This window comes from Coenobita brevimanus, chromosome 97 (genome assembly GCF_032717465.1).
Source record: "Coenobita brevimanus isolate Jiangsu-jjx chromosome 97, ASM3271746v2, whole genome shotgun sequence".
Taxonomy (NCBI): domain Eukaryota; kingdom Metazoa; phylum Arthropoda; class Malacostraca; order Decapoda; family Coenobitidae; genus Coenobita; species Coenobita brevimanus.
The window spans coordinates 3278270-3300619 of NC_137050.1; the positions used below are offsets into that span (position 1 = coordinate 3278270).

At 40.3% G+C, this 22350-nt stretch overlaps 2 protein-coding genes across 2 annotated transcripts; one reads left to right on the forward strand and one right to left on the reverse strand.

Moving 5' to 3' along the window:
• LOC145413777 (lysosomal acid glucosylceramidase-like) lies at positions 1–12074 on the reverse strand. Its single transcript, XM_080283433.1, has 12 exons — positions 12002–12074; positions 10008–10196; positions 8434–8596; positions 7627–7789; positions 6606–6769; positions 6003–6126; positions 5350–5463; positions 2945–3089; positions 2468–2547; positions 2000–2110; positions 1285–1733; positions 1–405 (listed from the first exon to the last, which is right to left on the reverse strand). Exons 1-12 carry the CDS (start codon positions 12072–12074, stop codon positions 303–305), a joined length of 1878 nt encoding a protein of 625 aa, XP_080139559.1. The 3' UTR covers positions 1–302.
• A 1927-nt stretch (positions 12075–14001) lies between these two features.
• On the forward strand, positions 14002–21256 carry Tango10 (transport and golgi organization 10). Its single transcript, XM_080283283.1, has 10 exons — positions 14002–14054; positions 14275–14455; positions 15499–15639; positions 16260–16439; positions 17377–17633; positions 17859–18120; positions 18925–19054; positions 19836–20065; positions 20351–20614; positions 21129–21256. Exons 2-10 carry the CDS (start codon positions 14312–14314, stop codon positions 21228–21230), a joined length of 1710 nt encoding a protein of 569 aa, XP_080139409.1. The 5' UTR covers positions 14002–14054; positions 14275–14311; the 3' UTR covers positions 21231–21256.
• Positions 21257–22350: the final 1094 nt, after the last annotated feature.

A 22350-nucleotide genomic window follows, 5' to 3' on the forward strand; every position in this document is an offset into this window, starting at 1 on the left:
TAACCATATACCAGTATACATTGTATCATATTGCTGTAAAAAGTACATCTACACCATTCCTTTCACTAAAATGGTGGTATTTATCTCTATCAATTTTATTTCTCTTGAATGGTGGTGATCATCTATCTCTCATTTTCTTTCTCTCAAATGTTAGTGTTCATCTTTCTCTTCATTTCATTGGAACCATGGTGATCATCTTTCTCTCCATTTCATTTGGATCATGGTGATAATCTCTCTTCACCTCTCTTAAGTTTCTTTCGCTCAGATGATGACACTCATCCTTCTCTTTCTCTCAGTGAGGACTATCCTCTCCAGGCAGCAGTGGTGATGGTGTGAGGGTCTAGGTGGAGCAAGATCCGGCCAAGGTTGCGGTCCTTCACCCCAACACTTACTGGATCGTGGCCCCTGAGGATGTGAAAGTCTTGTCAAATCAAAGTCAAATCAGATCAAGGATACCATGTTCCCTCTTAACCCCTTCAGTTTGATGACACAGTTTGAATTTCATTCTTGCTACCTTCAGACAACTTTATTCAGCTTACTGGAGACGTCCTGTAGTAAATCAGTTAAGGGAAGTTATGTCTATCTCCAGCTGAAACTGTCTCTCCTAAACTGAATGGATGTTGCAAGAATAAAAAAAAAATTGCATCACTGAACTGAAGAGGCAAGGGAATCTCCATATCAGAGGTTGCCCATGTTAAAGTTGATATTTTCTAAGACTTGAAACTAAACTAAGTGCCAAAACCAGCTCAATACTTCCTTACAGTTGCTGAAAAAGTTGGGAAAAAAAATATATAAGGTATTAAGATTTGCAGTTGGGTCTGGTTAGTACTTGGATGGGTGACTGCCTGGGAACACCAGATGCTGTTGGCATCCCTACGTCAAGTGGGGTTGGTGGAGGATTAGTGCCCCTCCCTGTAAAACAATTAACTCTAAGCCCTTGGCCACCCCGTCTGGGATACATGGCGTCTGGCAATGAATGAATGAATGAAGATTTGCAGCTAACAATGTGTGAGTCTTGGCCTAGACTTTGACTATTTATGTGTGGCTAAGTCATATTACAGTAATAAAAATGTATCAAACAAGAGCAGAACTAATATTTCCAGTCAAGAAACAACTAATTTCAATAAATAAATACCTTGTAATCATCCTAGCCCTGTTTCACACTACAAAATTGGGGTGGGTGGGTGGGTGGTTTAGATATACAGAGAGGAAAAGCATAAAAATAGAGGAACTATCAACACACTGCCCAGTTAAATGGGCCACACATGTTTTTTGTGAACTTACTTATTAAGGAAGACAGCAACGGTTGACTTATCAGGTCTTAAAAATGCAATATAACGCAGGCCATAACTTGGATCTTCTTTTGTCCATTCCTTCTCATTTCTTCTCTCATTGTGATTGTTGGGGTTTATCTTATTATCTTCCTCTGCTTTCTTTCTCTTGACAATTGTGTCTTTTGCTGTTGATATCCCATTTTCATTGTCTGAATATGCTATCTCACGCTTCATTATTTCAGCTCTTTCCAAATTCTTAATTTCAAACTCTTTTTCTAATTTGATGATGGCACTACCTCCACTCTGATCCATTCTCGCCTTGCTATAGTCCACCTCTATGTCCTCTTCTTCTGTCAACTGTTTCCTTGAGAGTCCTATATGCAAACTTCCCTCAGGCAAGAACTTGGTGAAATGGGCCAAGGCATAATACATGGGCTGCTTGTAGAATTCTCCTTTTGGCTGTGTGAGAGAGGACTTTTTTATAGTCAATCACTCAATTAAAATACCACCATGTTTCTTCTGAATCTCTTTAATGTGATGTGCAGCTTATGTACTTAATTCTTACAACTCCCCGATTATATTAGTTATGGTAGCTAAGTATTATACAAATAATAACTGAAAACCATCACTGTAACACTATAATTGTGATTGTTAACTTATGCATTTATTTTTGCTAATGCATGCTGATTCAAGTAAAAAAAAAAAAAAAAAAAAAAAAAACTTACTGCATTGACAATGATTGGTGAGTCAACAAAGTTTTGGACCCAGTTTGGTCCACCCTTGAGGTCAAGTGCCAGGTTCCAGTCAGTCCATCCTGTTACCCAGTGCTGTAATGCCTGTTGGGGGTAAAGAAATCCATCCATCATTCAACGCAGTCCTATACTGCCCTGAGACCCAGCAGTCCTCCAATGTGTATCAAACCTTATGTTGTCACTTCAGTGCTAATACCCACCATCTATAATGAATACAAAGTAGGTCTATCTCATCCAGGTCTGGTGCAATGATATTAATGGAGACTATTTTATGACCTGTCAAGGGATCTTGTGGAAGATTTGTAAAGTTTGCTTTAACAAATGCAAATCACCTGAATGTTCTCTGTTCCAGCCTTTGACTGAAATCATGTCCTTTAGGACAACATATCACTTTTCTAATTACTTTGCAATATGAAAAGATAGCATAGCAATGAGTTTTACCTCTATGATGTTAGCAGCATACGTCTCTGCCCGAACCCAAGAGCCCATTACTACCTTCAGTGGCTGCCATGGCCACTGGCCTGAGAAGTATGGAGTACAAGAGAAAGAGAGAAAAAAGGTCAATTATTAAAAATTCCTAAGAAAAGCAAAGGCAAGTACAGTACAAAACAACACAGGAAGGTCCAAGGTTTAAAGTCTATAATTTTCTCCCAAAGTATCAATACAGGCAGTACTCATTAAAAATCATTGTGTTTTGTGGCATATCGCATCTTATTCCACACTGTAAGAACTCTAAATTTTGAGAACTGATAAATCAAGCTTCTATGTAACATCGCAGCCTTAACAGAAAATCTTCAAGTAATTTACTCTGATCTTAACTGTACACACACACACACACACACACACACACACACACACACACACACACACACACACACAAAAGCCAACAACAATGAGGATTTATTGGATAGATACTACCTGTACATGCCTCAGTGTACAGCATGAAGAGGTCTGGATGACGGGTGTGAGTGAGTTCGAGGAGGGAAGGAGGGGTGATCCAGTCAGTGTACCAGTGTACCGCCACACCTGACACATACTGTGCCGCCACATTGTTTGACATCACCTGTAGGCAAAGGCAACAAGGAATAGGTATTACTATTATTATCATTATTATTACTAGGAGGCAGGTGGCAGCACTCACCATCCACTCACTCGATGTACTGCTGCTTTCGGGTAACTGCCCTTTTCTCTCTTCCTTCCTTCCTCTTCCATCTTTCTTTCCATCAGTCTTTCCCCTTCCTTCCATCTACGGGTGATCTACACTGAGTGACAAGCCAAATGGTTTCCAGTACACCAGGAAACCATTTGCTCCGCTGGATGGTAACAATATAACCAAATTACAGTGCTTGGTGGTTTAGTGAGTAATTAAGGTGCTCCAATCAGATTAAGCCTGGGCAGGTTTATATCCATGGGGTGGTTGGGGTTACTGCTCACATAATGACACTCAGGGATGAATAAGGCTGGTCACTCTCATCTTAAATGTCAGGATCAACCTGCCTTGCCCTGATCTCCTATGCTCCACACGGGACAACACAGGAGTGGATGATGGATGGATGGATTATGGTATTATTATTATTATTATTATTATTATTACTGTACATTATTATTATTATTACCATCTTCATTGCTACTGGTATCATCATTATCAACAGCAGCAGCAGGAGCACTATCATTTAATTTTCTGCTAAATAAATGACAGGGGTAGGATTAAGAAATAAAACAAAGTAAATGACCTATCAACAAAGTGTCCACTGAAACAGGTCACTTACCATCTGAAATGATGGGCAAGCTGGGAGGTGTGAAGGCAATTGTGTTTAAGGATTCAATTAAACTACATCAACTGCTACATACATTCCCAGTTAACTCCTTCAATTTGAGAATGTCTTTTATGCTCATGCTATTATCAGGCAATATGTCTCAACTTGAAGGAGATTTTCAAACAGATGTCATCTACAGCCTTCATTTACTCCTTCAATAAAAGATATCTCACTTATGTTAATAATACACTCAATCCTCGTAAATCGCGTGTTCATAAAGCACGGATTCGTAAAACACGGCTAAGTGGCCGTCAGAATGCCGGCAACCTTAAATCACTGTTAAGTCACGAAAATCACGGACCTAGACACCCAAGTGGGCCTTTCCCGAGGAGAACTGTAAACGCGGCATTCAAACTGAAAATCGCAACCCAACAACCAATCACCATGCATCCCTGGTGGCAAGTGTGCATACTAATGCTGCCATGTTGTTGTTGTTCTTGTCTCACCAGTCCGCACACTACAGACCATCGCCGTGGAGTACGAGAGCTATCTGCCGTTTTTGTGCAACTTCCCCCCGCCTCCTACCTGCCATGGACCCTCCCGACCGCCCGATGATACGCTCTAAGCAGTATGGCGTCAAGAAGCTGACGCCTTTGTCATACAGTCAACGTTTGGAGCTCATTCATCGTGTTGAGAAGGGAGAGAAGTTTTCAAAGCTGGCAAAAGAGTTTGGGAAGAACGAGTGCTGAAAGGTTCTAAGTTCTTCCCAACACCACCCCACTCTATTCACTTAAGCAATTTCGTCATAGGATTAAGGTGGGATCCCTTAACATTGCCTATTTCTATTTAATACATGCACTGAATATTCCTTAATTTGTATGTTTGTGTTTGATGGTGCCTAGATAGGCGTAGGCAGGGTGCTGTGGGGGCGGGTTGGCCAAAGTCCAGACCCAAATTAATTTTTCACATAAGAGTTATTATTCATAAATCACAGCAGTGGTCCAGGCCCAAATTGCTGCAATTTATGAGGATTGAGTGTACTTTTACACTGTACATAGGATGAACCGGATCCATTAATGTAAAATATAAATTTGTACCACTTATTTTTTTTAACCTTCATTCATGTCTTCAAAATTTTTTACTCCATCAAAGCAGGTAAACCATTTAAAAGACTTTTTTTTTTTTTTTATGAATACGTTCATCACTGTCATCATTATCATTCCAAACCTTTTTCTCACCTAAAGACAGGGTAAGACAAGATCCTGAAACAAGGAGATAAAATATGAAAGCAGAAAAGGTATCAACAGCTGTCTCTTCGTAACTTATTCTCAGCTCTCTATTTAACTTTTTTCAGCCTTCTGTTATGGATTTACATTGAGCTTGCCTTGTTTTGCTTTAAGCTTATCTCAGCCATGGAAACCTTCTTTTACATTAATATGGGATTGGGTGTTTCCTGTTCCATAAAATCCCACACTACATTAATTTCCCTTCTCCAAGGCAAGTGCTAGTCCTACCCAAGTTTGACTTTCCTATGTGAGGAGCTATTCCTACCCAATTTTGACTTACCTGGTCTACCCACGATGGCAGGAAGATGCGGTTGTCATCAAGAACCATTATCTTGAGGTCACTGAGGCCAGCAGCATGCAGTGTGGGACCCAAGTGGCTGCCAACCCAAGCTGCCTGTCAAGAGGTGTAAGAATAACAGCTACAACACTTTTCAGTCTTCATCTTGCAACACACATGAAACAGAGCTCCTCCAACAATAAAAGCCAATTCCACATTACTTCCTTCAAGGAACAGAAGCTTGAGGTTAGGCTGCTACAATTCAGAATATTTACAGGTACAAGACTGAGTTATGACTGTGGCTGCAATTACATGATCAGAAAATCTCCTGTTACAGTACTTCTAGAGTACAGTATGTGAACCATACAGCACACTGAGTATGTCTGTCTCCCTGACCCAAGTTCAGTAGTTTACCAATGAACCACAAAACAGTGAAGATTATAATGGTAATACAGCCGGCATTATTGGTGTTCTTTCTCTAAGAACCTATGGCACCTATTACAAAATGGAGTGAATAGTGGTTCAGTACAGTACTTAAAGTATACAGTTCTGATTTCTAGTACAAGCTCAATACAGTAACCTTCAAACACATGAAATCTCTCACCTATAATATCTGGGTCATATCCCTTAATCAAGATCTTTCATACTGATTTTACCTGTTCCTCTGCAGTCCAGCCAACAGCATTAAATTTGAAGCCTGCCTCGAGTCCATCAGTAGGTTCATTCTGTGTGGTGAGGCCCCAGAAACTCAGGTTGTGCTGGCCATAACTCTGAAGGAACCTGAGAGTAAAAATGTGACTGAGGTCTTCTTATCTGCATCTCTTCCTATGAATACTGTAACCTGGTCTACACAGAATACAGTATCGCAGGTGATCCATTTGGCACAAGAGGTCTCTCCTAGTTGGATAAAATCCTTTGGCAACAAGAAATATATATATAAGATATAGCCTGTGTGCTAGAGAAGCAATGGTAACTGTTTTAATCCCTTCAGTATGAGAGGCCTCTCACATACTGAATAAAATCATCTGGCAATATGAAAGAGAATAAAAACACATGAAGCCCTTGTTCTCTTTTATCCATATAGCTATGTGACACACAGGATCTCCTGCCTAAGCCTTAAGAAAAAATCATCTACCATTACCCAGAAGAAAATATAAATGACATTCACTGGTGTATGGGATGACATAAATCCACAGTTTTACAATAGGCATGAAATTGGGGAATTAGTCCTCAACTGAAACCTTCTAACAGAGTTCTACCTGACATGATAATCTGCCCACGTAGAGAGAGATTCTGGTTTTATCTTTCCCTTGCCCCAGATCTTTCCACTGTCCTTCATCCACCCAGGAGCACCCCAAGCTGAGCCAATGAGCTTGAGTTGTGTTGGGTGGGCCAGTTCTTTGGCACGCTGTATCAGTGGGATCTGTTGGAGGAAGGAAGTACGAGACTGAAGGATGAACATGGAAGTGTGTGAGGGAAATGATGTTAACCAGGGGAGAAAGGAAGATACACTGGGTGTTCTAAGGTAAAAATAAGATGGAAGAAAAGCAGACTTGACAGATAAAGTTATGCAACGAGAGTGAAAAGGTATAGCTAATGGAGGAAGGGAAGGAATATATAATACACTACCAGCATGTTGATGTATGGGGGAGACACTAACTGATGCTATTTTAGGGGTGGGGGTCTGTAAGTGAGGGAAAGGGAAGATGAGGAGAGCAATCCTAAAGAATTTTCCTTTTGAGGCATTGCATGGGTAATAGTCAGCATATGAGAAAATGGTAATCCTGTGAGCAAAATATATGCACTAGGGGGCAGAGAAAGAAACAGTGCAGATGTAAAGAATGATGATCATAACAGCCAGTCCCATATGGCTCTCTCTGTGATGTAGGGGGGCAAGGCTAGGCTACCTCAGTCCAGAACATTTAAAGGAAAACGACCAACTCACATTCCTCAATAGCATTACATGACAGAGTAATCGTCGGGGATTGAACTTGCACATGCAAGGCAAGACTGTCACTCCAACCTGAATATTCTAATTCCTAGTATGAAATGCAGAGAAAAATTAAGCATGTCATCATGAATGCAATATACTGAAATCACAGATGTATAGTGGTGGAAGGAAGGTGAAAGATATATGAAAAAAATGACGAAATGAGGGAAAATAATTGTTAGAGATGTTTTTGTTGTTCTAAGCTCATCTGAATGTGAACTCAATATGCTGAAGGAATCTGGTATTGGTGCAATGAGTCAAAAATACATCAAACCATCCTCTAGCGTTACCTTATATTTAATGTCCTCCTCCGGCAAATGAAAGTGCTGAAGAGATGGGTCAGTCTCTCCCTCGGCCACGTCATCATAAGTGTATGGGTGAGTGCTAAAGTCTGTCCCTGCAACTGGTACCCTCCCAAGGTTGTACTCCAGTCCATTAGTGGAGTAGTAGGCTCTAGACACAAGGAGAAATGGTTATAATATACTGGCAGACTTAAAGAGAGACACTTGGTGATGTAAGGAGAAAGACTCAAGTTACATCAAGTTCGCATTATAATTAGTCTTTCTTTAAGAGAGTTATTGTGATTAAATCTCATATGAATTACAAAACAAGTTGGTGCTGGAAAGGGACTTCTTCATGGGCTGGAACCAATAGTGCCAGGTGCTTCCACTACCTTGCTAGCAAACACACCTCAACTCCCCCCTCCCATCCCCCAAAAGAAGGATAAGGATGGTGGACTGTAGGAGAAGAGCATCAGCCTTCAGTCCATCAGTTTTACATCCAAATGACCCTGGGAGTACAACAACAACAACAATTCATAAAAGAGGTGATTAAAACAATTTGTTATATAGGGAAGAGAGTTGTCAAGAGACGAAGAGTGCCTGAGAAAGCAACAAAGATACAGTATATAAAAATTCAGTACCCTGGATATAATCATCCCCCTTGTTGGGCAGTTCTGACAAAACTGAAGGCCATCACTGATAGAGAGAAATAGACTGATGCAAATTACAGTAAGAAAATATGATTTGATTTTGACACAAACTTAGAAATCACTACCATTGCAAACAAGTGCTGTGTAACACTGGCTTTACTCATACCGAAGAATTTCCTCCTGCAGCTGCTTGGAGAGACTGAGTATGTTGAGACCAGCAGCATCTGTGAAGGCCCCACCAAAGCCAATTATTTGCTGGTAAGTTTCACTTCTGTCCACTTCCAGCTCTATGTCTGCTTGTACTTCAGCCTGAGGTTCCACATCACGTCCTGCAGGGAATTCTACCTATATATCTATCTATTGCCAGACGCCATAATCCCGTAAGGGGTGGCCATTTGACTTTGAGATATTTGTTTTATGGGGAGAGGCACTAACCCTCCACCAACCCACTTGTTGACACATAGGGAGCACGAATGGTTTGGTTACATGGTTACCACCCAGTGCTGTAAATGGTTTTTTGGCTTACAGGACACCATTTGGCTTGTCACTCAATGTAAAGCCACCTGTAAAGAAATGCAATAAGAAGTGACAGGAAAGATGGGAGAAATAGGAAGAGAGGAGGGGAGGCACAGAAAAAGAATGATAAAGGCTAAGGAAGTAGGCCACACTACATCAAGTGAGTCGAGGATGGTTGTCACCACCTACCTAGTGTGAAATTTTGAGAAAGTGTATACTGAATCTATGGAAATAAAATAAAAATAAATAAGCAGTTAAGTATCACACAATGTATGATAATTTGTATCTCTTTCACATACTGCCAAACAACAGCATTTTTCAGTCATATCCTCAGCATTGTTCTGCCCTAAACACACTAAATTATTATCTCACTCATTAACTTCCAAAAGAAATCATCATCATCATTTAATCCAGTGTTGTCCCATGAAGAGCACAGGAGCCCGGGGCTAGGCAAGTCGGTCCTGGCATTTAAGATGAGAGTGACCAGCCTCACTCATCACTGAGTGGCATTATATGAGCAATAAAACCCAACCACCCCTTGGGTATAAGCCTGCACCGGCTCAATCCAAATGGAGTGCCTTCATTGCCAACTAAACCACTAGGCGCCATAATTTGGTCATATGGTTACCACCCAGTGTAGTAAATGGTTTCCTGGTCTACAGGAAACCATTTGCCCTGTCACTCAGTGTAGAGTGACTCATAGACAGAAGGAAGAGGAAAGAATGACGGAAAGAAGGAAAGAAAGAGGGGAGAGGAAAGGGCAGGCACCCAACAGCAGCATTACATCGAGTGAGTGGATGGTGAGCGCCCCAACCTGCCACTACTGTACCATACTCAAAAAACAGGGTCTGTAATAGATCCCATAACCTATATAACCAACAATTTTTGGTTTCCTGCTGGTTGCACACATGTAATCATCATCACCATCATCATTATCCAGACCTCTTTTGCCGCATAAAGATGGGGTGAGGTAGAGCAAGGGGGGGTGGGGGGATGACAAACTAACCAAAAGTCTGCCCAAATGAATGGTCCACACTCATGCACTTATATAATGCAAACCAAAATGCACTCTCATGCACTTATATGATGCAAATCAGAATACTGTACTGGTACAGTATCTCTCTTAAACTGAATAAAGATACCAGTATTTATGGTTGAAAAAATAATATACTGCACAAGAACATTCTTTTGGATGCTGAAGTTATGATAATTTGGTAATCACACCTCTATGGAGGTTACGTAAGGCCCTAAATCTGGCTGTAGAGGTCTTCCATCGCAGTCCTGCCTTAGTGGAGGTGACAACAAAGGCCTGGCCAGTTGGTGGGAGAATTACTGGACCGAGGGTGTCACAGTGGTCAGCATCACACACACAAACCACACTGCCATGCCCATAATTACGTCTTTTGCAACCATCTGAAAGCACAAATGTTGTATCAGACTAAGGCTGTCTTGAACTGGTTAGCATTTTAGGATGAGTCCAGCAGCATTAAAATATATCTACATTATATCTATCTATATCTACTGCACATACCGGTATCTATCTATCTACAGTATCTATAAAATGGTATAAAAATAAATGTTCCTAGCTACAGATGTTTTGAACCAGTCCAAGAGTACTATGCAGATGCACATCCATAAGGCTGTAATATGGGGCATCACTAAAGACTACAGGAGCGAAGAACCTTGTATATGAAAAGCCTTAGCATGTAACTAATTGAATAGGCCACTCCAAGCAATGCTTCTCCATCAAAAAATGAAAGAAAGAGCATTAATTTAATAAAATATGAAAACTCAGATAATCATCGCCATTATCATCATCCTGCCTCTTTTTCCCATCTGTAGGTGAGGCAAAGTAGGGCATTTAAAGCCTGGAAAAGGAAAGAATAGGATAGTGGGATAACTACCATAATCAACAGCCTACCCAGCAAAATGAGCCACACATGCATTCACTCACCATTCAAGCCCCTGGAATCCTGGTACATTTTTCCACAGGTAGTTTCACATTTATCTATTCAACATAGTCAATCTGACGACTGTCAAGGTAACTGGGGTGCCAAACCCTGGTCATACACTCTTCCGTACAAAATTCCTTCATCCCGTTTAATCCCTTGTCACTTCACTAATCTCATCAGTTTTCATACCTCTCTTCCTCAAACACTCATTTACCACTGCAATCCACTATCTTGGATTATTGCGGCTCCTCCCACCTTCGTACTTAATCACACATACAATACCCTCTTCACCATTAATTCAACAAAATCAAGGTGTTAAGTAATAAAATCCAAACAGTAATATATCTAAAATTACAGCAGACACACAAATTGTATAATTAACTGACTTCATCAGATGTCGTTCCTCTGAGCTATTTATGATACCTTATACTTGGTGTAATAAAGGCTCATAGAACTGTTCTGTAGCTACACCAAATCACTTGGTAGAAAAAAAAAAAATGAGGGGGAGTATTCTCCATGGGCCATTTCCTCACAGATACATGCCCATTCCTTCAAGCCATGCCACTGCGGGGCCCCTGACTCTCTATCAAGTCTGTCGTAGGGTTTGTAGTACCGTTCAGTACTGTGCTCAGAGTGTTAAAGGCCTTTCTGATGTCTTCCCTCCATTTGTGTCATACCCTTCACTGCTTCTGAGCATGACATGACAGCTGATGTGTAACTACAAATACATTAGAATACAGGCATGGTTGTTGTTGACACTGTCAATGATCAACCCCACACTGTCTGGGTGAGCAGACCCATCAACTGCAAGCAAGCAACTGTCCCAGCAGGGCCATCCTGTGCAGTGAACCGATGCTCCCCTGTGGCTGACAGTGCCTCATCACAGAGAGGCATAGCGAATAGGTGGCAGATTAACATAATACATAGACTTTTAATAACAGACCTGTCACTGCACGAATTTCTGCCAGTCCTACACCGATGCCAAAGCATGACATAGACTGACACTGTGGAATTTACAAGTTAGGGAGCACAGAATAAAAAACCAAAAGGAAACTACCGTACTGTAGGCCTGTACAGAATACATGAACTTAAATAACTTACCTCCTGTATAAACTTTTGCCAGCTCCCATATACTGTCAAACTAAAATCAGTCAATAACCAACTTAAGCATGACAAGACACCTAACAATGAAGAATTCACAAGTCAGGGAACACAAAATCAAGTCCAAAAAAAGTTAAGTTAAATACACAGATTACATAGACTAACCTGCTGTACAAACTTCAGCCAACTCCCACACCACCGCCAGTATGAAAATAATTAATAACCTGAAGCATGTCATGGTACAATTGCTGACAATAATTATTAACACAACAGGAAGGATGAGATTGATAACAGTGGTGAGTTGCGCGTTCTTGGAATGTTGTATACACGGTCCCAAGGGCCACTTTCCGGAATTGTTCAGGACATAAACACAAAACAGCTGACACACACAGTAGCCTCTCTTACAGTTTTTAGCCTTGACATAGCATAATTCAGCTAAGTAGAGGGGTCTTATGCAGTCTGGTACGTATTTTTACTTATTCAGTATCATGCCTGGTGAAATGCTTGGGTTATAAATGGGCTTTGTTACTCTAATGTGTAATCAATAGTATTGAGTTTGATATAGGCTACAGGTACGGTGTTTCGCGTGTAAACCTATTGCTACGGACATTGAACGAGATTAATAATGGCTTGGATAACCGTTTTATATACCTGAATCGAGACTTAAGGAAAGGGACCTCACACCTCGCTGCTTGAGGCAAGGCAGGATGGAAGTAAATGCATCGAGTGAGTTGTTTGGTCTTTCGTAGTGTGCTTTGTAAAATCAACCTGGCATGGTTACATTTTACTGAATTTGTAAAATGGTTTTTGATCTTTGTGTAAATACTCAGTACATATGTATTTAATGAAGCTGTATCACAACTTCCCCCACAGCCACCAGTCAGATGTGCAGTGGTGTATCATCCATTACATAGGCTGTATCAAAGCTTATTTCACCACAAATTTGGTGGGCTAATTCATTTTTCATTTGTTTCAATGGTAGATCTGCAAATGCTACAAATTTAGGATCAGCAGTGATAGCTGTCAATATCTTTTGAACAGTCAGCCCTATTTTAACCCCCTTTGAGATGTACGTTAACAAAATTCATCCATTCATTCATTGCCAGACGCCATGTATCCCAGACGGGGTGGCCAATGGCTTAGAGTTAATTGTTTTACAGGGAGGGGCACTAATCCTCCACCAACCCCACTTGACGTAGGGATGCCAACAGCATCTGGTGTTCCCAGGCGGTCACCCATCCAAGTACTAACCAGACCCAACGTTAACAAAATACTTTGATGAAATACCAATATGGTGCAAACATTCTCATATTTGATGTAGGCTATCAGCTAGCATTCTTGATTTTGTAGTTTCACAGGCTGATTGAATGGTGCTAAATGTATTGCTTGGATATTTGCTTCTAGCTGCTGAACATACTGGGGAATACTGCAGCATATGAAAGCCAACCCACTGGAGTACCTGCAGATGGATTGAAGGGGGACATAGAGTAATGTATGTAATTGATTTCCCATGATGGCTTGCACAGCAAAAGGGTGGGGACTTGAGTCTGCTGTCTGAAACTGGTTTTAATGTGCTTGTACCAGGTACTGATGCTGACTGCTGTGGTACAGTACTGTAGTAATCTATCTTAGGTAATGGTATGTTTATTATTTTCTTAGTTTCGTAATTTCTTTCGTCAATAAAAAATTCCTCATTGAAGATTGAAGTGGTATGGTGATGGTTGAAAATATGTCTGCCTGTATTAATGCATCAGGTAAAACTTTCTCTCTTATAAGAAACCTTGATTTTAAAATTTTAATTGTTTCTATAAAGAGCAGATCCCTCTATCTATCAGTTTTAAATTCCCCCAAAAGTAAGGAGGGCTTTGAAGACCAGGTAAAATGGTGGGTTGGCTTGAAGAAATATTTTTGCAGTACCAGTAGATAAAACAAAATTAAGAAAGAAAAAACAAAAAGCAACCTTCAGTATGATGTTCTTTAAGATCAGTATCCATGGGTTAATATATAAAAGCAAGAATTACTGTTTCCGTCTTTTGATGTAGAATTTTATTGTTGTTTTTGCCTGCAGGAATGAGACTAGGACCTGAGGATACCTGAGAACCTTTCCAGTCCTGATGGTTTATCCTGTGTGAACATTGTGGAACTATGCCTGAGGATATTGAAGTGAATTTGCAGGGGTACCCTGAGAATATTGGATAAATTCAGGAAATTAGAATAGGTAAGGGATGGCAGATGGCCCTCAGAGAATGGCATGTTTAATAAGCATAAAATTGGATGCAAACAAGAAATAATGAAATGGTTAAGAGCTAACAGAAATATAATACCAATTATCTCTTAACATCATCAACAAAACATTGAGATTTCATTAGATATATGCTGGTTTATAAATGTAATGATGATGATGATGATGATAATGGGAGTTTTGATTTTGTACCCAGGACAACAGTGCTGGTAGCAGGTGAGACCAGTGGTGCCATGTTTGCACGCCTCTCCAACATGTTCGGAGCAAATGAGGAAGAGGACCCTGCCCAGTGCTCCCCCTCCAGGAAATCTGGTGGCAAAGGTGGCAACCATGGTGGCAGCTCTTCAGCACATGGCAGGAACACAGCTCAGTGTCAGGTAATTGATGCACTGGTGAAGTTTGGGAGTATTGTAATGTTATGTTGATATGGATGTGCTGGAAAGTGTTAGGAGAAGTACCCTGAAATGGTTTGGCCATGTGGAGAGATTGATTATAAGAGTCTGTGTGAGTAAGGTGGAGGAGGAGAATGAAGCTCAGGTGGAGGATTGGGGTGAGGAGGTAGAGTGTATGAATGAGGGTGGTGTAAACTGGAGGTAGGGCAAGTTATTGGCCGAAAATTTTTGTGAAATAGAGTTGATTTGTGCATGGTCATTCGGACAGGGATTCTGGTGTCTGGCTAAAGATAGGTAGACAGAATTTAATTGAGGCATCTTGTGGCATAGTGGACGAACGACACCAGTTAAAATGAAAAACATATGCGGTGTTGCAGGTTTGAATCCCTAATCACATCAGTATTATGACAGCTTAATTTTTCCCATTAGTTTTAAATATTTCATGCTTAATATCTGTTTGCTGATTTAAGAATGAATTTAAATAGCATTTTTCATTCACATGAATTGTGTAGTTGTAAAAGATGTTTATCAACTGGCAGGCAGTGTTGGAAGCGAACAGGTGACAAATCGTGAGTTACCGTAAAACTTTCTGCTGAGCTTAGTCATTCTTCACTTCTGTAATGACATTCCATATGATAGTTTTTGAGAGTTCACTAGCAGCTTGTGACTCTCAGGGATAATCCTAGGTTTATAAATTATGATTAAGTGAGATTATCATTCACTGATAGTAGCATAAGTAAATAGCTACAACTGAATTAGGCCTTTCCCATCAGCACCCAGTTAATTTCTGTATGTATTGAACCTGACAGTACCAGTATGTTTAAATAAAATGGAAAATTTAGATTGAATGATGCTGTATCCGCATTGATTTTTGCTTGATATCAGAATAAAATTGAGTTTGGAGGTAGGATGAGGATTAAAGGTGTTAGTTTTGGATGAGGAGGATGTCAGAAATTTTGGAGTTTACCCTCTGCATAGCAATTTGATATCAAGTCCTTTCTGTACAGTATCTACCTCACTTTTGGCAGATTGACAACTCAGGCAGTGTGCTGGAGAAGATTGCTGGGCTGTATGCTGAGAGGCTGATGAGTGATATAGTGCTGGTGGTGGGGCAGCGAGAGTTTCCTGCACACCGCCTAATCCTCTGTGCCTCCTCTGATGTCTTCCAGGTCGGAAAATTATTGTACTTGTATGTAGCATAATCACCTGATACATGTGTGATGGACCAGTGGTAGAGTATTCATGTCAGAGTGATGACTGCTTTATGTATGGTGGGTCAGATCTCTTTGAGGTGACTGAAGGTTTGTGTGATTTTTGATATGGTTTTGTTCGCCATCAATTCTTTTGTTCCCTCATTGTGCATACCTCACATTTTCACATACTGTATTGTTCACTATGATTGGGTGTTTTGTGTTCTCCTGCCTTGACTTGTGTATCCTTGTGATCTCCATTACTATCTTTACTAGGTGGTGATTAATGATTCCGCCTCCCAGAACACATCACCCTCCTGGTACTCTTCCATGCCTTATCACTCACTTTGCTTTCACCTTTCCATTTCAGTCCCTTACATTATAACTATTATTTTTTTTTCTAGAATGATTGCCCATTACAGTTCCATTGCAACCTATGAACCTGATATCATGGTTTCTAATAATTTCAGATATGGAAGTACCGGTAATGTATCATAATAGACATTTTGGAACACATCCTGGATGTATTATGAAGACTGCTTGTATTTATTTCAAATAATCCTCACTTATTTGACTGACCATCCATGCATCCATTCCAGGTGATGCTGATGAATCCTCGGTGGAGTGAGAGCCGAGAGCAGCGGATTGTTTTGCGTGAGGCGACAGAGTGTGTGGAAGTGTTTGAACTCTTCCTTCGTTATCTGTACACAGGCCGCCTACGAGTCTCTCATGCTACCGTCCTCCCCATTCTCACACTGGCAGACAAGTACAATGTTAAGGTAAGAGTTAAGCAAGGTTGACATTTATGTTTCCTTTTTTTACTTTTTTTTTTTTTTTTTTTTTTTTTTTTCAATGTACTGGTATGCTGCACTACATCAGGTGAGTGGATAGTGAGCTGATGTCAGGTGCCTGCCCTTTCCTGTCTTGCTTCTTTCCATCCTTCCTTTTCTGTCATTCTTTCCTTCATTCATTCCTCTTCCTTCAGTCTACAGGTGACTGTACACAGAGTGACTAGCCAAACTGTTTCCTGTACACAAGGAAGCCATTTACTATACTGGGTGGTAACAATATACAGTACTGTATTATGGTGCCTGGTGGTTTAGTGGGCAGTTAAGGCGCTTCAATCGGATTGAGCTGGTGGAGGTTTATATCCAAGGGATGGTTGTGGTTTATTGCTCATGTAATGTCATTCAGGGATGACTAAGGCTGGTCACTCTCATCTTAAATGTCAGGACCAGTTTGCTTAGTCCTGGGCTCATACACTCCTCATGGGGCAACACTGGATTAGGTGATGAATGAATGAATGTACCAGTATATGTTTTGTTATATTCAGTTGATCTTGTTATATTTTATGAGTTAGGGAATGTTGATGTTTATTAATTTTTTTCTAATTGGTGTATTAGATAAGTATGAAGGAATTTTCAGGAGTTCTTAATCTGCTCTTGTGCTTCAGTGTACATAATTTCTTCATCAAGACCATGTGATAACAAGACAAGCTATCCTGAATTTTGTCACAGCCCTAAATATGACCTAACAGAGACCTGAGCGCAGTGTGCAAAGAGCAACATGATAGCATGACAGTCCATAGCTAATCTCTGATTGTTTTTCATGTTCAGGTTGGACCTAAGAGACATGTATGAAGTAGCTATATGAAGAGCAATGTGGTAATAAGACGGTTTATAGCTAATCTCAGAATTTGGCTCCTACCCTAAATAGGACCTAATAGAGACATGTGTGCGGTATATGAAGAGCAACGTTGTGTCGGCATCACAGCAAAACTACCTGATGGCGTGGCTGCAGTACACACTTGCTTGTGGTCACTCAGACATCTCATCGGTCTGCCTTAACCACTTCAAATGGAACCTTGAACAAGTGGCCACACATGAGGACTTTGCCTGCTGTGACCTAGACTTGCTGACGATGGTGCTGGCCTCACATGATGTAGTTGTTCATGATGAGATGACACTGTATAAGTATGTACTGTTGAGTTATCAAGAAGTGTTATAAAATGTGGTATTCTTCTATTTGAATATGCATTTGAAACATGTTCTGTCTAGTTACTGTTCATATTAATCTTTTCAGATTATTGTAGTCTCAGAGTGTTCTTTTATATTCATAGTATAGCTATAGCAGTTTTGATTACCAGTGATTTACTATGTATCATGATTATGTTAATAATTATCTGGTGATTCCTACAGTATTGTAGTGTCGTGGCTGCTACGTCAGGAGGAGAGGATGCTGAGTCTCACTCCTGCAGTCACCCCATGTGAACCGTCCCCTAGCTCTGTGCCTCTCCACACCCCCAGCACCAGCACCAGCACCAGCACACCCTTTTGTCCCCCCTCTGCCCCACCCACGCCCATGTCTGCCACCCCTGGCTCTGGCAAGCTTTACCTCCGTCGTGACTCAACAACGAGCTCCTGCGATCCAGCGGACAGGATGGAGTGGCTTACTTATGAGGTCAGGAGTCGGGCAAAATATCAAACTGTACTATTACAAATATATAGACCTTCATCCTGGGTGAGGAACTAGTGCATCAGTATACTGTGCTAAAGTAGACAATATACCATACAGAATTGTATGAAATTATGTGATTTTTTAAAGTTTGTTATACGTAGAAGTGTTCATGGTATGCAGTGTGCCAGCATAAGCCATTGTTATTATGCTTAAATGCAATGATATGCCTGTTTACTTACAGTGCTAGAAATCTCTGATCTATTAAAGAGTTGCAGCCCACCATTTGTAGCCCTTTCAACACTTCTAGAAAACACACACTACATGTAGTCCCCACAACCATCCAAAACCTCTAGTCAAACAACATCCTCCATGAACCTCCACCACATATTCATCCCTCATAAAGTATTCTTCCCAGAGAGATATAAATGCCCCTGGCCCAACTACAGTGAAATAATCACTCTCCCATGGTTCAGTACCAACACAAAATTCAGCCGACAAACAGTCCATGATGCACTTAGTGTAATGCAGCCTCCCAGAATACAGCACACATGTCCACCTCGTGCATTTCACTATCACAACACAGCCAGTCTTTCAGCATGTCCATAACAAAAGATCTCTGGGTGTAATGGTTGAAGTGGGTGGTTTCCTTAAGTCTATTAGGTTATGTTCAGATGAACCTTGAGGAACAACGATAACACCTCAAACAACAAGGGTTGTAATGATGATGATGATGATGATGATAATGATGGTGATGATTGAAATGGAATTGTATATGAATATTGATGTCTGGAAATTTATCTTTGGCAGGTAATGAAGTATGTGCGGTTTCCAATGATGACACCACGACAGCTGGCAGACTTGCTGCTGGTGCCGCTGACCATCAAGTACAAGGAGTTCTTTGTCACACGCATGGCAATTGGCATGTCATTCCACTCAGGTGTGTTAGTGTATATAATTTTCAAAAAAGTTTTCTGTGTGGGGATGGGGTAGCAGGTGAGAAATTTTAGGATTTCAAAGGCCCCATACTGTAAATGGTGAGTGAATGGACATCATGACCATTTCACTGTCTTTTGTTTAGACTGGTAGCCTCATTCTATTCCTTATTTTTTTCTATATATTTTGTTTAGACTGGTAGCCTCTTTCTATTCCTTTTTTTTTTCTATATATATTTATTGCTACCTGTGTGATAATGTGGGAAGTTGTTTTTTTTTTTTTTTTTTCTGGTACACACTTGAATATAGATACCATGTATTGTCATGGTTGTTCATTAGTTGTATGCTGGAAAGGTTAGTGATTTTCAGAAACATGTGAAAAGTAGTGGCTGACTAGGAAGGGAAAAGAAGACATTTAGGAGGTAATACAAAACAGTCTGGTGATTCTGATCATGCTTTTCCATGGGGGGATTCCTGGGAGGAAGTAAGGCACCAGTGTGATCAATACAATAGAGTTAGGATTCGGCAGTTTTGGGAGTGTGCACCAAATTTGCTGGTATGTGTTTATAATTGGATTCCATAAATGGCACAGCACATGATAAAGTGTAGCTTTCTTTCTTTCCCTTATTTGTGGATGCTACTCACCTCATTTTTTGGTGGGACATATGGTTAGGATGTTGATGATGATAGTGATTGATGGTGATGGAATAACTAGTTTGTTTTATCAGTACATAATTAGTGATTTCAGTTTGTAATAATATACAGTATATACATCCCATGACACAGGTCAGTGGGAGCGTGTACGTGAGATCATGCACGACCCTGATCCTTCCAACCGCCTGCTGTTTACACCCCGACTATACACTGCCGAACAATGGAGTGCTAGCCTCACAGTGGACAACCTTCCAGGCTTGCCTGCGTACCATACGCGCACCCTTGTCTTTTCCACACCTGCCTCTGCCTCAGAACTGGATTGTGACTCTCAACTTGAATGGATTGTTGAGTTGTATCCTAAGGTGTGTGGGGATAAACCAGACAGATGGTAGAATTCAGGAGGGGAGGATTATTAGATGATGCAGATGATGTTACCGGGTACTTTTTTGTTTAATCTGATTATCTCTGGAATTATTTTTCCCTCAGATGTTTAATATTTTAAATAATGAAAAATGAATAACAAGATACTGTTTAACAGGCATAATCATAAATTTTTTTTGAGAAGTAAGCGGAGTGTAAAAAGGTTGTTATCAGTCGTCCTTGGTTTCAAGCACTTAACCTCTAACCTCCTTTAACTTTCTCCACAGGGTGTATGGTTCCGAAAGTTCTACCTGATAGTGTGGCAGGGCACCGTAGAGGTGCCCGAGGCAGTGTTGCGTACAGTGAGGCTAGCAGTGACAGCCAAGGATGTTGATCAGGCAAGAGTACGAGTGGCAGTCCTCGTCTTTGCTGCACAGGAGGGGGTGGAATACGTTCTCAGTGTTGTCTCCACAAACTATATCTTCTCAGCAGATGACAACCTCCTAAACCTCGATGATATCCTCCCCTTTGACAGCCTCAATGATCCTCCAGTAAGTATTGCTGTAACTTTGTGTTGATACCTTTGAAAACTTAATGTTGTACAGGTAGCTACAATAGCTATTGTATATGACTGATGATAGAACCTGTAATGTCCACCTCCCCCCATTCTTAAAACTTAGGCAGTAAATAGAATGATTCTGTTCCACATATTTTATGAAACTGATTTCATTAGTTATAGGATGTTGTGTAAATGGATTTTGGTGTTGAGGCGAAGGTGAAAACATTTATGGCATAAATTATGCTTTCTCCATGTTGATGATTCTTCAATGTTTGTGATTGTTCTTGTGTGTGGGTCCTACCTATCTTGTTTCTCAGTGAGAAATAAGAATAAAATGATTTTGATACTGTGTAATTGTAATTGTGCCTTGATATTAGCACACAAAAATAATAATTGCAGTACAAAGTTGAATGATGGACTCTTAACTATGGGCTTCTACACTTTGATGAGGGAATTATGGGATTGTATTAACTTTTCCTCTTTTTTTTTTTTTCTGACTTTTGTAGGCGAGAAAACGTTACTTACAGGACCCATGCGACTCCCTCAAGATCCACATTGTCATCAGCCCCCTCAGCGACCCGAAGCTTGATGCCGCTGGGGTCACCTGATGCGCCGCCAACCCTGACTTAGGCCCGTGTTTTCTCTCCCTGCCCTCCTCCCTGCGACGTGTTCTCTCTTGCTTTCCATTTTGTGGCTAGTGAACACTATCAAGTCCTCATTATGAGATGCTTTTTTATTTGATGTTCTTTATTTTGCTGTTAATCCTTTCAATTTATGACATGCTGTATTGACTTTTGACAGCCTCCAGATTATTTTATTCAGCTCTTGGGAGACCTCTTGTCTGGAAGAGGTAAGCGAAAGCCATATCAAACCTCATAGTTCAAGAACTTTCCCCAGAGCTAAATAAAGTAGTCTGAAAGTAATAGTGAGTTAAATGAAAAGTATGGCACCATGTCAGATTGGAGGAGTTAAGTTTGCAGTAAAAGAACAAGTTACCCATGAAATTTCAATTGCCAATATTATTTTTAAGTTTCCACACCAGTTACAGTACCAATTGTTTAGAAATTTTGTAATGCATTACTGAATATTATAGTGAGGACTTTGTGTATTGTGATCTGTGTTAGTTATGTATCTCTTTCTCAGTTTGGAAGGTGCAAATTATTCATTACATAAACATAATATTACGTGTGACTCTTTATCTTCTAAGTACTATTGCATGTTTATATCTGAAGTCATTTTGTGCTTAAGAAGTGCTTTCATTGTATTTGTGACAGATGACACGTTGATGCTCGTTACTATATGCAGCTACATGAAGAAGACGCATTCTGTGTTTCTTCAGCGTTCTCATAATGTGTTGAAGTGTTGGATGATGGAGAGACCTTGAAGCAAAGCAGATTATTGTAGAGTAGTTTTGTTATAGGAAACTAACATATTGTAGTTACTTGTACTGTAGTTGTCAGATTTTTGTCAAAAGTTGCTGTTAATTTTTTTTAAATTTTTTACCAGGTTATGACGGACTAGAGAAATAATATCTAGGATAAAGTTCACCTTGTTTGTGTACTTATGGCCAGGGAATAATTTATGAATAATATTTAACTACTTCACTATGAGGACATCTTTTATACTTTCTTCTTTCTTCTACCAGATGACTTTACAGCTTACAAGGGACTTTTTGAGATAGGGATGTTGTGTATGGTTTTCACTAACTTCTTCATTACAAGTAATATT